The 15,382-nt window shown below is 40.3% G+C and overlaps 3 protein-coding genes across 3 annotated transcripts in view; 1 reads left to right on the top strand and 2 right to left on the bottom strand.

Moving 5' to 3' along the window:
- HADH (hydroxyacyl-CoA dehydrogenase) overlaps positions 1–1,998 on the bottom strand; it is a 62,967-nt gene extending 60,969 nt beyond the window's left edge. The window contains exon 1 of the mRNA XM_053563215.1: positions 1,755–1,998. Coding sequence (XP_053419190.1) covers positions 1,755–1,886 — 132 coding nt within the window. The 5' untranslated portion in view covers positions 1,887–1,998. The remainder of the gene's footprint in view (positions 1–1,754) is intronic.
- On the bottom strand, positions 315–1,744 carry LOC128566403 (cytochrome c-like). The gene has a single exon (XM_053563314.1). The coding sequence runs from the start codon at positions 682–684 to the stop codon at positions 367–369; it is 318 nt and encodes a 105-aa protein (XP_053419289.1). The 5' UTR covers positions 685–1,744; the 3' UTR covers positions 315–366.
- A 78-nt stretch (positions 1,999–2,076) lies between the features above and the next one.
- Positions 2,077–15,382, top strand: part of PAPSS1 (3'-phosphoadenosine 5'-phosphosulfate synthase 1) — a 358,089-nt gene continuing 344,783 nt past the window's right edge. The window contains exons 1-2 of the mRNA XM_053562526.1: positions 2,077–2,213; positions 5,725–5,818. The gene's annotated coding sequence lies outside the window, so the exon portion shown is untranslated. The remainder of the gene's footprint in view (positions 2,214–5,724; positions 5,819–15,382) is intronic.

The following is a 15,382-nucleotide window of genomic DNA, read 5'->3' as shown; positions in this document are numbered from 1 at the left end:
AAATATATTCACATAATCAGTTATATAAATCTTAATATAAAACCAATCTTCAATAGGCTTTGGGACAGCAATTTACTACCTTTGTGAAAAGGTAAACATCGCTAATTAAATCTGAACATATCTTTAGAAATAGAAAACAGTGATAGCATTTACTGAACTGGAATCACTGTCAAAATCCAAAAAAAAACGATCATATTCATTTAACCACAAGCCAGTCTTAGTTAAACTGGGACTGTCCAACAAAAATATTCTGTCACTCATTCATGATCTGAATTCTGGTAAATGAGACCAATCAAATTAAGGTACACATAAAAAAAAAGCCGTGAGATATTTCTCTTTTGTAATAAATAAGGCAATGGCCATCTACTACTCATTTGTAGCTTTTTTGAGATCAGCTATCAAGTCTGCCCTTTCTTCCTTCTTCTTAATGCCAGTGAAGATCATTTTTGTTTCAGGGATGTACTTCTTAGGATTCTCCAAATACTCCATCAGGGTATCCTCTCCCCAGGTTATGCCTTTGTTCTTATTGGCATCTGTGTAAGGGAAGCCAGCAGCCTGACCTGTCTTCCTTCCAAAGAGACCAAGGAGATTTAACCCAGTCTTGTGCTTGCCTCCTTTTTCCACAGTATGGCACTGGGCACACTTCCGAAAAAAAATCTTCTTGCCTTTCTCAATATCACCCATATTTAATTCTCTCTTTGGTTGCTGACAGTACTAAAATTCCGAGCTGGAAGCCGGACGTCCTGCTCTCTCCTAAAAGATTTTTTAAACAGCATCTCACGCAAGTGTACCTGCTTCACTTAAATATGCTCCCCAAGAAAAATTAAATGATCACAAATGCTGCCCCCAACAATCCAAGCTGCAAAGGACTGAAATACTAAGAATATAATCAGCTAGGATATGAAAATCACGGTTCTCCGATGTGTACCGGAAAGTAAACGTTGTATATTGTATAAGCATTACAGTACCCAGCTAATCACTTGCATAACTGACCCTGAACCACAGCGCTGCTGAACAGTGGAAAGTCCTGAAGATTAACAAGATTTAGAGATCACTCCTGGGCCCTCCACCGCTTAATCTTCCCTCCCTATCCTCAACGCGCAAAACTCTACACAGAGGGCACTAGGTCAAAGGTCAGAGTTGCCTCTCGCAGCAGTAAACATAGTCCCAGGACCCCAAAAAACTCGGATTAGGAGATTTTACAAAGCGCTACAAAAGAGATGACTATTATTATCCCTTGTAAAGCAGCAAGCGTAACAAACGGGGGAAAGCAAAGAGACTGTTAAGACGAGGAAACGACTGACAAAGAATGCAGAATTATGAAAATCTGATAAATAAATAAAAACCACTCTTAGTCCAGGTCTCTGGAAGCAAACTGTGGCTTGAGCCAAGTAGCCTCAACCTAGTGCACACATACTTTGTCTTCTTGCACGCCAGGTTCCAAAGTGCATTCACCAACACTCTCCACCGAATCTTCATCGGACCCTGGGATGGCCAGAATTTGTGAACCGGGCAAATTAAGGATCCGCCCAGGGACACCAAATTTGGGGGTTGAGGGTACGCACTGCGGCGCCTTCTCAGGCCCAGACCCGAGGCATTTCAACTGCACGGGGAAGGCCGGAGTGAAATTCTCCTGGAGTCCAGCGGGCGGCTGGCCCCCAGCGGGGCGCTCCCGCCAGGTCGCAGCCCGCCAACGCTTTCATCCTGGGGTGGGCGGCAGAGCGAGCGGAAACGCGGCCACCCGGGCGGCTCACCTGGGCGATGCCGGCGCCCATAAGCCCCCCGCCGATGACCGTCACGTGCTTGACGACGATTTTCTTGGCCGCGGCCGAGGCGGTGGACGAGGAGGACACGGAACGCATAAACTGCCTGGTGACGAATGCCATGGTGCAGGGGCCGCGGCGACAACTACACAAGGCAGGCGAGAAAGGCTCCAGCAGCGCGGGCAGCAGCGGCCAGGCGACCTCTGGGGGCGGACACCCAGACGCGCCCGCCGCCCGCGCCCGGGCGTCCGCGTGACGTCACCGGGGAGCGGGGAGGGGACTCGAGCTAGCCCCGCCCACTGGGCCGGGCCGCGGCGTTAGAACGTCCGAACGCGACTCCGGGGCCAAAGCGTCACGTAGGTCGTGGTCTTCCGCCGCGGCGAAGTGAGCCCGGGCCTGGATCTGGCCGCTGCGGCTGGACGGCAAGGCTTGGGCCCCGGTGGTGGACAGGTACAGGTCCTTCTTTTGACAAGCTGCCGGTCATTTGTTAAATGAACTCTGGTGTTGACTTGTAAATCCCAGCCTTTGACGCTTGTGATACCGAGGCGCTGAATAAATACGTGTCTCTTGGCTGTGGTGGCAATGAACCCAAAGTGTGCACTCTTGGTTGATGTCACCAAATAATCAACTCTAGGAATTATTTTAATCTATTAACAGTGATCGTTTCTGGTAAATGGAGAAAAACCAGACTGCAGACACCCAAAACAACTGTCCAGTGGGCCATGAGTTCCGATTTCGAGATCAGGCCCAGGGGAGGGAAACGGAGAGATGACCTTTAGTTAATGCGTTTCATGGTTGGACATCTATTGGTGCAGTGCACATACGGACAATTTAAGGTCAAAGGACAACCTTCGTGGAGTAACCGATAATATTAGAAAGCGTAGGAAAGGAATGTCTTTCCAGGTAACGCAAAACTTGATACTGACTAGGCCAATCTTTTCACGCGTGTGTGCATTTTCTAGTTACAGAGATGTAGAATTTTTGTCAATTTATTTACTTTATTTTTAAATGTTGTTAAAAGAAAAACGTTAGATAAATTTAGGACAGTTTGAAGAAAGAAAGGTTTTGTTGAATCAGGCGGCACCCTGAACCTTTAGAACTTCACTCAGCAACAGTGGGCAGGCAGTATTTATAGGCAGAAAAAGAAAACGATGTACAGTGGTACACTAATTGGGTTAAGGTTCACATTTGCCGCGTTTAGACATACGTGAACAGTTTGCAGCCTGTGATTGGCTAAAAGCTTATCTGTTACGATTGGCCAAGACTCAGTTACTTGTTACAAGAACGTACGCTCAAGTAAAGGCGCAGTTTACATAGTAAGTAAGGGTAACAGTTTTGTGTGTGCAGCAGCTTTAGGCCACATTTAATTCGATTTAACAACTTCCCCCTTTTAGTCAGCCTCTCAGTTTTGAGATTGACTAAAACCTTGTGCATTGATACCACTTTCTGTTGCTGTCTCAGTATGGAATTAACAAGTCACAGTGTTAGATTTATTGGATGATTTTGATTTCTTCATATTCTTATTCAATTGTAAAGACAACATTTGAGGTACATTCCTTAACAGGCGTCTCTGCAAACTAAACTAACTAAACTGATCAAAATCAAACAATTCAAAGTTCAGACAATAAAGATAATGCAACAGTATTACAGTCCAGTTGGTCTTTGTTCAGGACATTGTGACTAAGGGTCATATTTTGCTGAATGGCCTGATTCAGTCTGATAGCCTGATTTAAAGAGGTGGCCATTTTTGTAGTCAGTTTCGTAATGCAAGTCATAACAACCTGCAGACCCACCTAAAAGAAACATAAAGATTAGAAAAGTTTGGATAGCCAAGTTTTTCTTTTACCATTCAGGATGCCTGCAAAGCAACTATTAGCTGCTCATGTGTTCCTTTCTCCTGAGAAATTTCTTTAATATATTCAGTAGAAGTGTCTTGAGAAATAGCAGTATCTGCCACCTTTTAAATTAAGATTTCTGTAATAGTTAAATTAGCAAAAAAAAGTGCAATATTCAGTTTTGTTCAGCACCATACACAAGCCCGCAAGGTTGCTGTTTGCCTTATTTGGACATGGTCTGAACAGTTTTCAGCCAATAATTGACTCAAATTTCAGCTGTGATGATTGGCTGAGACTCAGCTACTTGTTATAAGAATATACTCTCAAGACAGGTTGTAGTTTGTTTGTATATTAAGTTAGGTGACAGTTCTGTATATATAAAGGCAACTTTGGGCCACGTTTATTTTTTTTTTTTAATTTTTAAATTTTTTCAGAGACAGGGTTTTGTTCTGATGCTTGAGTATGGTAGCCTCATGATAGCTCACTGCAACCTTAAACTCCTGGGCTCAAGGGATCCTCCAGCCTCGGCCTCCTGAGTGTTTGGGATTATAGGCATATGCTACCATATTCCTATTTTTATAGAGATAGGTTCTTCCTGTGTTGCTCAGGCTGGTCCAGAACTCCTGGGCTCTAGCAGTCCTCCTACCTCAGCCTCCCAAAGTGATAGGATTACAAGCATGAGCCACCATATCCAGTTAGGTCACCTTTAATTTAATTGAATAATATGTAAAAGGACCCACAATCTCACCATTCAAATAAAAATTGTCCTGCATCTACTGGAAGTAACTTGTATAGTGAATCTTGCATTCAATACTTCCTTGCTTTGATTTTGTCTTCATATCTAATTCTGTAAAAATTACAGGAGAAACACTGTTGTTGAGCAGCATGTTACTAGCTAAAAAGACAGTGTTACATTTAAATAACTAAAGTCCATTAAGTGCTAGACTGTAGCAAATGCAAAAACCTAAGGGAATCAAAATGAAGGAGGAAGATTACACAAAGAAACTTAGTAACTTTAAGAACTGGTACATTTATGAAAAAAATTCTAGGCAGAGGAAGCAGCACATATAAAGTCAGAAACACAAGAAATTATTGTAGTAGGAAAAGGAGGTGAGAAATTAGATGTGGTTGGAGGTGAAGCTAGGATGCTAGATTAGGAGAATAATTGTTTAAGTGGGTTTTAACTTTTAGTTCTCATATAGAAATTGTGTCTAAAGTAAGGCCAAACATAGTCTATTCATAGAATTGTCATATGTTTTTTAAATGAAAATTGTGTGTAATATACAACATGATGCCTGAGTGATATATTTTTCAGATCTGTGATTTGTTTGCCTCGAAAAAGAGAGAATAACTACTTGTCTTAGTCCATTCCAGCTCCTATAAAAATGCCATTAATTGAGTGGATTATATGGTAGAAGCAAGAGGAATTTATTTCTCACAGTTCCGGAGTCTGGGAAGTTCATAATCAGGGAACCAGCATATTTGATGTCTGGTGAGGGCCCACTTCCTGATGCACACACAGTTCCTTCTCATTGTAACCTCACAATGTGGAAGGAGCAAGTGAGCTGTCTTAGGCACTAATCCATTCATGAAGGTCTGCCCTCATGACCTACTTTCCTCCCTAAAGCTCAACTCCAAATATTGTTACATGAGGATTCAACATACGAACTTTGGGAGGCCACAAACATTCAGATTAGAGTACCATTTAGTAATTTTTAGTGATTCTCAAATCTGAGGCCACCCGTAGTATGTAAAGCTGTGATGTAAAGTAAGGAGCACTAGTGTGAGAATTCAGAGTCCTGACAGCCACTGGTCTGCTATATGACCTTCTGTAGACACTTACGCTCCTTTGGCTCCAGTGTTGTTATCTGTTAGAAGAAATGGTTAGACAAATAACTCTTTAGCTGTAAGGGTCTAACTCCGCTTACTGTCTTGGCCACCCCTGTTCCTCCTCCTGCCTCGTACTGGTCAGATGACAGTTACAATAGAATCATTCTTCTTTGCTAGGACTGCAAGTCTCTTCCCAAGTCTGGCCTTGGGCTTTCAGGACCCCAGTAATAAGTTCAGTTGTCCCTGCTTTGCACCCACACCCTATTCTTGGGGTTGTGCTTCCTTTTTCTCTGCAGAAAAAGTAAAATACTGGAAAGCATGACCCTGGTGACTGAACCAACTCAGAGACAGCAAGGGCTTTGGCAAAGGGAAGGGCCGGCACAGAGAACAGTAAGTAACGACTTTTCATTTTTGTTCAATAAATGGATAATTGTACTTTAAAAATAGATGTAAAAGAGGTATTATTTAACAACATACATGGTATTGGGTCCTGAGTAAAGCAGAGACAGGGAGTAAAGTAGGTTCTTCGCCTCCAACAAAGCAGTGATGGGCAAAATATATCCAGGCCTTCCTGGTCCTTGTGCTTTATGAAGTAGGCAGGCAGAGAGAGCCAAGCTGACAGTCTTTACATTGTCAGGTGATAGGCATACTGACACAAGGACAGGGTTTCTTAACAATCAGTAGCTTTGTGGCAAATTAATGGTTTCTGGTTTACTGGGGAAAAAGTGAAAAATTAATGCTGCCTCTCCCGGTTTTTGTTCAGCAATTTTTAAATTTCATGTGGCAGAAAACCAGAAGCTGTGGCTGTTCAGAGTGGCACAGCAGCATAGCTCAGAAAGTTCAGCCACAAGCTTACCTACTAGGCCAGCCATGGTGCCTTATGCCTGTACTTCAGGAGACTGAGGTGGGAGGGCTGCTTGAGCCGAGGAGTTTGAGACCAGTCTGAGCAACATAGCCAGAACCCGTCTGTACCAAAAAATACAAAAATTAGCCAGTTGTGGCACTCTTGCATTATCCCAGCTGCTCAGGAGGCTATGGTAAGAGGATTGCTTGAGCCCAGGAGTTTGAGGTTGCAGTGAGCTATGATGAGACACCACTGCATTCAGGTGGGCAACAGAGTGAGACCCTATCGTGAAGGAAAAAAAACTTCTAGTACAAAATTGATGATGGTTGACATTTCCACTTGTATCAACAGAGTTTTTAAGGAAATAAGCATATGATTTGTGTAGTTAAGACATATAATTAATTTAGAAAGGCATAGTCATATGTTTGTATACCCAATTGAGATTCCCTCTCAGGATGACTTTAGAAACATATATCTGCACTGGAAGAGTTCACAGATAATTTTATTCTCTTGAGCTTTTAGAAAGAGGTTTATCATGACAGACTTGGTTTTTCTTATTACACTAGCTGTTCTCTTCCTACCAGCTGTTCTCTACCTGCATTTCCCCTACTTTCACTGAGCTTTACAGCACTCCCAAATCACATGCTGAAACTAAAGCCTAAGTTTGAAACATAGAACTTTGGGGAAACATAGAACTTTGATGAAAACTTTATGTTGAAACATAGTTTTCATCATATTTTAAAATCTGGGTAAGAGTTTATTTGGACTCTGAGGCTAAAGAGATGAAATGCTCATTCTACCCCAAACACAGATTTTGCACACAGAGGGAGACAGTTTCCTATTTTACCATAAGCATTAATGGTATAGGGCAGTGTTTTTCAACCTTTTTTATGTCACAGCATACTTGAACTTCCGCCGCCCACTTAAATTATGTTGATTTTAAAAAAGTAAAAAACAAAAAAGGGATATACTTTGCTTTGAGTTTCTTTTGAAAATAATTTAATTAATGATCTTTAAAATTTTTTGTGACACATCTAAGATCCTCTCAATGCACACTAGTGTGTCATGGCACACCACTTGAAAAATCACTGGTTTGGAGGATTCATTGAGTATAAGTTAGGATTCTTTTTCTCTTTTATAGGAAATGAATTATTTCTAAATTATTAAGAATGAACTGTATTTTTAACCTCAGCTGGCAATCTCCAAAATGCTTATGAGATCACAACACCCACCAAGTGGGACAGTGATGATAATGCAACATCGTATAATGATACATTACCATCCAAGGGGAAATGACTGATGGGATGTGTCCTGTTATGCAAATTATACCTTTTGATGTTTCTTCTTAGGATTCCCATTGATTAGCTTTAATAATAATTTTAATAATGAAGGCCCTTTGAGCAAGTTCTATGTATACTTGCTTGTGTTAAATGATTTTCCAATGTTTATTGAGCCCATTTCTATGTTCTATACTGTTCTAGGTACTTCACTAAAGTACTAATTCACTAAATCCTCAAAATAACCCTATGTGGTAGGTACTAAGGTACCTCTCTTTTGTGGGTAAGGAGACTGAGGCCCAGAGAAGTTTAGAAACTTAGCCAATCTCACATATTTAAGGAATATTTGACCAGCAGAGTTCAAATCTAGGACAGTCTGTTTTCAGAGGTCATCCAGGGGTCCTCAAACTATGGCTCACAGGCCACATGAGGCAGTGTGATTGTATTTGTTCCCATTTTGTTTTTTTACTTCAAAATAAGATATGTGCAGTGTGCATAGGAATTTGTTCATAGTTTTTTTTTTTTTTAAACTATAGTCCGGCCCTCCAACAGTCTGAGGGACAGTGAACTGGCCCCCTGTTTAAAAAGTTTGAGGACCCCTGTATCTTGACCATGTGCTGTTTTGCCTCTTCATAACAACCCTAAGGCTTTCATGCTATCCTCACCTACAAAAGTGAAGGAACTGAAGTTTGAAGCACTTAAGCCTTTTATTAAATGTAACTTTCCTAATAACTGACCAGATTTTAGTAAAAACTGACCAGCCTCAGCTTTGAACCTTCTCTGACCTCAAGGCTCCCATGTTTTTCATAATTTCGTACTTCTTAGAAAGTAACGCTACTACAAGAGAAAATAAATGTGGGGTTCTCTCTAGTAAATATTAGATGTTTAAATTTGGAACTTCTGCTGTTATACTAATATTATCATAAAAGTTAAGCAGATTAATTTATTTGGAGATTTTTACTAAAGAACTCCAAAGCTGCAAGTTCCCCACAGTGATTCCCAGTATTTCTACATAAGACTCTGTATGAGTCGTGTTTTAGATCAGCGATTTTCACCATGTGGACTCTTGCTTCTCAAACACAAACATTCGTTTTTAATTATCTACTGGTCACCTCTCCTTAGAACCCTCTCACATACTTCAAATGTAACTTATCAAAATTTGAGCCTATCATTTCTGACCCCCACAAACCTTTCAGCTCCTCTTGCATTTGGTATCTCGGGTCAAGATGGCCCCCCACCACAGGCATCCTCCTTCCTCCTTACCACTCCATGTTAGCAAAGGCTTCCTCCCTCCCTTACCTGACCTTTTATCTCTACTTGCTGGCATTTTATTGCAGCCTTTGTCTCTCGTGTTGAAGCGGTTCTCATTTCTGACGTGTCTGCTATGACTAATGTCCCATCATTGCAGTCCAGACTCCACATTCTTCTCAGATTGATAGTCACAAAGTATAAATTGGATCCCTGTATTCCCCTCCTTTTAAAAGCTTTACCCTGGCCCCAATACTCTACACTCACCTAATTTCCTCTATTCCTTCTCAAGTACCTTAAATTCTAGCCACAAAGAACGAGAGTTACTTATCCTAACTTCTGAATTATCTCTCGTAAAGATCTCATAAAGTGCCAGTTTATCCATAAAAGAATTAAAGGCTAACCCAGAACCTAACTATGTTTTAACTATAATTCTTAGACATTTTTCAGAGTAAAAGAAGGCTACCAGTGACTCCTTGTTTTACTTTGAAAAGTTAAATTGTTGACTTTGGAAATAACAAGTAAGTTCTTCATTGTTTTATGAGAGCAAGAAACATTTATTGTTCCCCTCTTATGTGGTGGACATGACACTAGGTGCTGGAAAAATCAGAAATGACTAGTGTGTGGTCTCTGCTTCTCAAAGGTTCATAATATAGTAGGAGAAATAAAAATGGAACTATGTCATAACAGCAGTGTTGTAAGTGCTTTCTAGAGGGTAATGCAAGGAGCTGTGGGAGGGGGTTAGGTTTGGTGAGGGCAGGAAGCAGAGGAGTCCCAGGGGAACAACTAACGTTTAATGAATGCTCAATTTGCCAGACACTGTGCCAAGCATCTCACATGTATTTTCTCATCTAAGTCCATCACTTTTAAAAGGGATATCACTATTTTTATTCTCATTTTGCTTATGGTACAACTGAGGCTTAACGTAGAAAATGACTTGCTTGAGGCCTACTAGGTAGGAAGTACAGAGCCAGGTCTTGAACTCAGGAGATGGTTTCTGAAGGTAAACTCAGTTAGTGGTTTCTGAAGGTAAACTTTTCAGCTTCCTGCAAGATATCACAAGTAGCAGCGACCCCTCTCAAACAAATTAGCTATCCTTTTGTATCTTCTCTCTAATTACTCAGAAAGTGATTACTCACTTATTACGCCGAAGTTTGTGTCAATACCCCTTGTCTACACCTTACATCTGTGTACTTGTTCACACGTTTCCTGAAATGAGGATGGTTTTATTGTTTTTCATACAATTACATTTCTTGTTAACAAGGAAGAATAAACAGCTTATACAGCTAAGTGGTGTTAAATTAATCCCAGGCCCTTAGAGTCTCAAGCCGTCACCCTGGGTAGAGTGCTGTGGTGTCATAGCTCACAGCAACCTCCAACTCTTGGGCTCAAGCAGTCTTCCTGCCTCAGTTTCTCTATTTTTAGTACAGATGGGCTCTCGATTTTGGTCAGGATGGTCTAGAACTTGTAAGCTCAAGCTATTCACCTGTCTCAGCCTCCCATAGTGCTAGGATTACAGATGTGAGCCACTGAACCCTGCCAAAAATTCAACTGTCGATGTAACTTTTGCCTTTAAGATTTTTTTTTTTTTTTTGCAGTTTTTTTGCCAGGGCCGGGTTTGAACCCACCACCTCAGGTATATGGGGCCAGCGACCTACTCCTTTGAGCCACAGGCACCACCCATGCCTTTAAGATTTTTAATAGGAGGCTGGGCAGAGTGGCTCACACTTGTAATCCTACCACTCTGGGAGGCCAAGGTGGGTGGATTTCTTGAGCTCCGGAGTTCAAGACCATCCTGAGCAACACTGAGACTCTGTCTTCAAAAATAGCAGGGCATTGTGGCGGGGGCCTGTAGTCACACTTACTGGAGAGGCTGAGGCAAGAGGGTTGCTTAAGCCCAAAAGTTTGAGGTTACTGTGACTCTACTTTTCTTTTCTTCATCCACAGGAGGGCAGCAAAGAGCTGTTTGAATTGTTTGAATATGCTTCTATAATACATTTTTACATTTAAAATACAGTATTTTAAATCTGATGTTGGTAGCATTTTTTAATTTTTAATTAATTAATTTATTTATTTGCAGTTTTTGGCCGGGGCCAGGTTTGAACCCACCCCCTCCTATATACTGGGCTGGCACCCTACTCCTTTGAGCCACAGGTGCCGCCCCATTTTTTTTTAAAGACATTTCTGGGCCATTTCTTTAAGTGTACAGGGAAAGGAAACTACAAGCATAGATTTTAATTTAGGCAAAATTCTTCATTTTAACTATATTAACAATATTTGGCAGATAATAGCCATTCAACTTATCTCTTGAATGAATAAATAAATAGCTTAAAACTGATGGATATTTTAAAAAATACCATTTAACTTAGGTGCTTGAACCAATAGGAAGTAAGAATCCTACCTGTGATTGCTTTAGTAGGTGGGTCCTTAAAATTTCCTCTTGCTCTCTCTTTTTTTTTAACCGTAAGTTGGAGTCAGAACATGTAGATTTTCTTCTGTATCTAAGAGTCCCCACACTGGTCATTTGACTTCTAATCCCTCCATCACTTCATCTATTATGAGACTAAAATCATCTCTAAACTCCCTTTTTGGTCTAAAATTCTATAATTAAAAAACTCTATTCTGGTTGTGTGTGGGAGGGGCAGCAAACAAACAAACAAAAGACCCAAAGGATCCTATCCTATCATCATTTTAGACTAAAGAAGTTTTCAATTAAAAGTGTTCAATATGCTTCATTAAGAGCTATTGAAGTGTTCATTTTATAGATGAATATTAAGATACCATAACCAAATAGGCTCTGTGTTGTAAGAAATCACAATCATAACTCAATTCCTGCAGATGAACAATTCACAACCTAGCAGAAAAGTGTTTGTTTATTTTTAAAGATATAGGTATTCATTCTAGAAAATATGAGAGACATAGAAAATAATAAGGACGCTCAGCGCTTGTGGCTCAAATGGCTAAGGCACCAGCCACATACACCTGAGCTGGCGGGGCCTGGGCCTGCCAAACAACAATGACAACTACAATCAAAATATAGCCAGGTGTTGTGGCAGGCGCCTGTAGTCCCAGCTACTTGGGAGGCAGAGGCAGGAGAATCGCTTGAGCCCAGGAGTTGGAGGTTGCTGTGAGCTGTGACGCCACAGCACTCTACCCAGGGTGACAGATTGAGGCTCTGTCTCAAAAAAAAAATAAAAGAAAAGAAAATAAAAAGAAAATAATAAGGACAGCAGAAATCAACCATTTAAATCTTAAATCATATCATCTCCCTTCTCTGCTCAAAAGTCTCTGTGGCTCCCTATCAGATAAAAGCCCAAGTCTTTACTCTCTGTAATTCATTTGAATTACCTTCCTCCTATTCCTGACATGATCTTATCTCTGTCCTATTCTTTCCTGCTCACCCTGTTAGACCAACTGCCTCCCTGTTGCTCCTTGGGTTCCAGGCCACCCCTGCTTTGAGCCCTCTGTCCTTGCCGTCCCCTCTCCTCAGGATGTTCTTTCCCTAGATATGGGCAGGGCTCACTCCTCTGCCTTGTCTCTTTGCCCAGAATCACCTTCCTAGTGAGACTTTCTGGACTCCCCTACCCCAAAATTGCTACCTATCCCTGACATTTTCACGTTTTATTTTTCCTGGTTTTATTTTTCTTCTTCATATTTATCACTAACATTCTGCATTTGTCTTCTTTGTCTTATTCATTCACATTTTTTATTCCTTTCAGGAATTAACCTCCTATGTCACAGATTTTTGTTTTGTTCACCATTGTGCCCCAACATCCATAATAGCATTCATGATTATCTTATGCAAGGATGAATGTGGCTATGCCATTGCCTGTAGGTTTAAGTCCTCCGATACTTTGGTCTTTAATATTATTATTATTATTATTATCTGAAACAAGGTCTCCCTCTGTAGCCTGGGCTAGAGTGCAGTGATGTCTATATGAGCTAGACAGCCCAGAGAGCTAGAGAGCCCACATGTCATCCTGGGCTCAAGCAATCCTCCTGCCTCAGCCTCCTGAGTAGCTGGAACTACAGGCTTCAGCTACTACACCCAGCTAATTTTTCTACTTTTAGTAGAGACCATTCTCACTCTTGCTCAGATTGGTCTCGAGAGCCCAAGCAATACTCCCACTTTGGCCTCCCAGAGTGCTAGGATTAGGGCCAAGAGCCACCATCCCTACCCTCTTTTTTTTTTTTTTTTGCTCTTCTTTTCTTTTCTGCTGTGAAATGTATCACTGTCCCCATCCTTTTTTTTTTTTTTGCTCTTCTTTTCTCTTCTGCTATGAAATATATCACTGCAATGAGTAAGTTTTCCCAAAGTATCTTTATCTCTGACTCTTTCACACAGTTAATATCATGATCATGATGATGATTAAGACAAGGTCTCACTTTATCACCCAGGCTAGAGTGCAATGATATGATCATATCTTACTGCAGTCTTTAACTCCCGGGCCTCAGTCTCCCAAGAAGCCAGGATACAGGTGTGGGCCACTAACACCCAGCTAATTAAAAAAAATTTTTTTATAGAGATAGTATCTTATAATGATGTCCAGGCTGGTCTCAAATTCCTGGCTTCCAGCAATCCTCTGCCCTTGGCAGTTGTTACCTTAGAAGTAAAATTTGGGGGTGTTAAATGATATACTTACATTTAAAAATAATTCTGGCATTATTTTTGAGTTATAGAAAAATTGTAAAAGTGGCACAGAGTTCCCATATTTCCTTTGCCCAACTTCCACTAATTTTGACACTTACATAACCATTGTTCATTTGTCAAAACTAAGAAATTAACATTGGTGGGATACTGTTAACTATAGACTTCATTTGAATTCACCAGAGTTTAGTATTTTCTGGCTGGGCATGGTGGCTCATGCCTGTAATTCTAGCACTCTGGGAGGCCAAGACTGGTGGATTGCTTGAGCTTCAGGAGTTCAAGACCAGCCTGAGCAAGAGCGAGACCCCATCTCTACTAAAAATAAAAAAAAATTAAAAAAAGAAAAACTGTGGCACATGCCTGTAGTCAGCTACCTGGGAGGCTTGAGGCAAGAGAATTGCTCAAGCCCACAAGTTTGAGGTTGCTGGGAGCTATTTACCTGTGGCACTCTACCCAGGGTAACAGTGAGGCTCTGTCTCAAAAAATAAAATAATAATATAAACCTTAGTATTTTCTTTCTTCAAAAAATGTCTTTAAAGTTTGATGATTGATAAGAGTGTCTCACTGTAATATTAAATATTTGCATTTTGATGATTTTGAAAATTATATTATTGGCTGTTAGCATTTAAAAAAATGTTTGTATCTTTTGCCTATTTTAAAAATTAGGGTGTTCTACTACTGAAATATAACACTTACAGTTCAGTAATAGAACTACTATATTATACATATGGAAATACTGTGTATGCTATATACTATAGAAATACTGATTTATAAGCACTTTATATAGGCTATTCATTTTTGTCAAGGTTGATAAATGTATTTTTTCATAATTTTGGAATACAGGGTTTTCTGTTCTTATGTCATCAAGTCTATTGTTTTAGTTTTGTGATTTATTCTATTACTTTTTTAAAGAGTTGGGTTTTTCTTTTTTAACAGCTTTATTAAGGTATAATTGATAAAATTACATACATTTAAAGCGTTCAACTTGATGTTGTGATGTATGTATACATTGTGAAATGATCTCCCCAATCCAGCTAACATGAGCTATCAAGTCATATAGTTAACATCTTCTTTTTTCTGTGGTAAAGACGTGTAATCTACCCTCTTAGAAAATTTCAAGTATCCAATCAGTAATTTTAACTGTCGCCACCATGCTTTACCAGGAGATTTATGCTTTCACGCTGCTATTTAGTGTTTCCATTTCAATTTGAAGAATCTCCGTAAGTATTCATTTCTCATGAGCCAGGTCTAATGGTGACAAACTCCCTCTGTTTTGTCTCGGAACAACTTTCATTTTAAAGGTTAGTTTTGTCTAGTATAGTATTTCTGTTTGGCAGTTTTTTTTCTTTTAGTACTTTGGATACATTATTCCACTCTATCCTGGCCTGTAAGGATTATGCTGAGCAATCTGCTGACCGTCCTATGGATAATTATCCTTATCCCTTAATGGAAACTGATGAAGCTCTCAAATACTCATGCAGAGGGGAGAAATTATAGGAACATATTTCAATCATGATAATAGCTTTATAAGGTTAGCTACTTAGCTAATAAAGGCACTTTACTACTGAACAAATACATCACTTAAATGAATTTGGTTGCTAAAAACAATGCAGCAAAACTGAAGTCAATTTGAGGGTGTCAAGTTACTGCATTTTCAGTGTTCCCCATTATCACTACTGCTATTTCAACTGAAACTCAGCCTCAACCAACAAGGCAACAGGCAGAAAAGACACGTTATCCCCTCTCTAGCTTAAAGGGTCAAAGAATCACCTTGCTTGAAACTCCCTTCATTCGGTACCCGCTCTGGTGAGGCATAGGATATAGTTCCTTATATCCTCATAGGCTGGAGGTGTTAGAGACCAGGGAAACCAACTATATAAACAAACAGGGAGGTTGTGGTTAGTGACATTTGGTAAAACAGAATTTTGTTTAGCAAT

This window comes from Nycticebus coucang, chromosome 1 (genome assembly GCF_027406575.1).
Source record: "Nycticebus coucang isolate mNycCou1 chromosome 1, mNycCou1.pri, whole genome shotgun sequence".
NCBI lineage: Eukaryota > Metazoa > Chordata > Mammalia > Primates > Lorisidae > Nycticebus > Nycticebus coucang.
The sequence above is the reverse complement of the archived record's forward strand: the minus strand, read 5'-3'. Positions and strand labels throughout refer to the sequence as shown.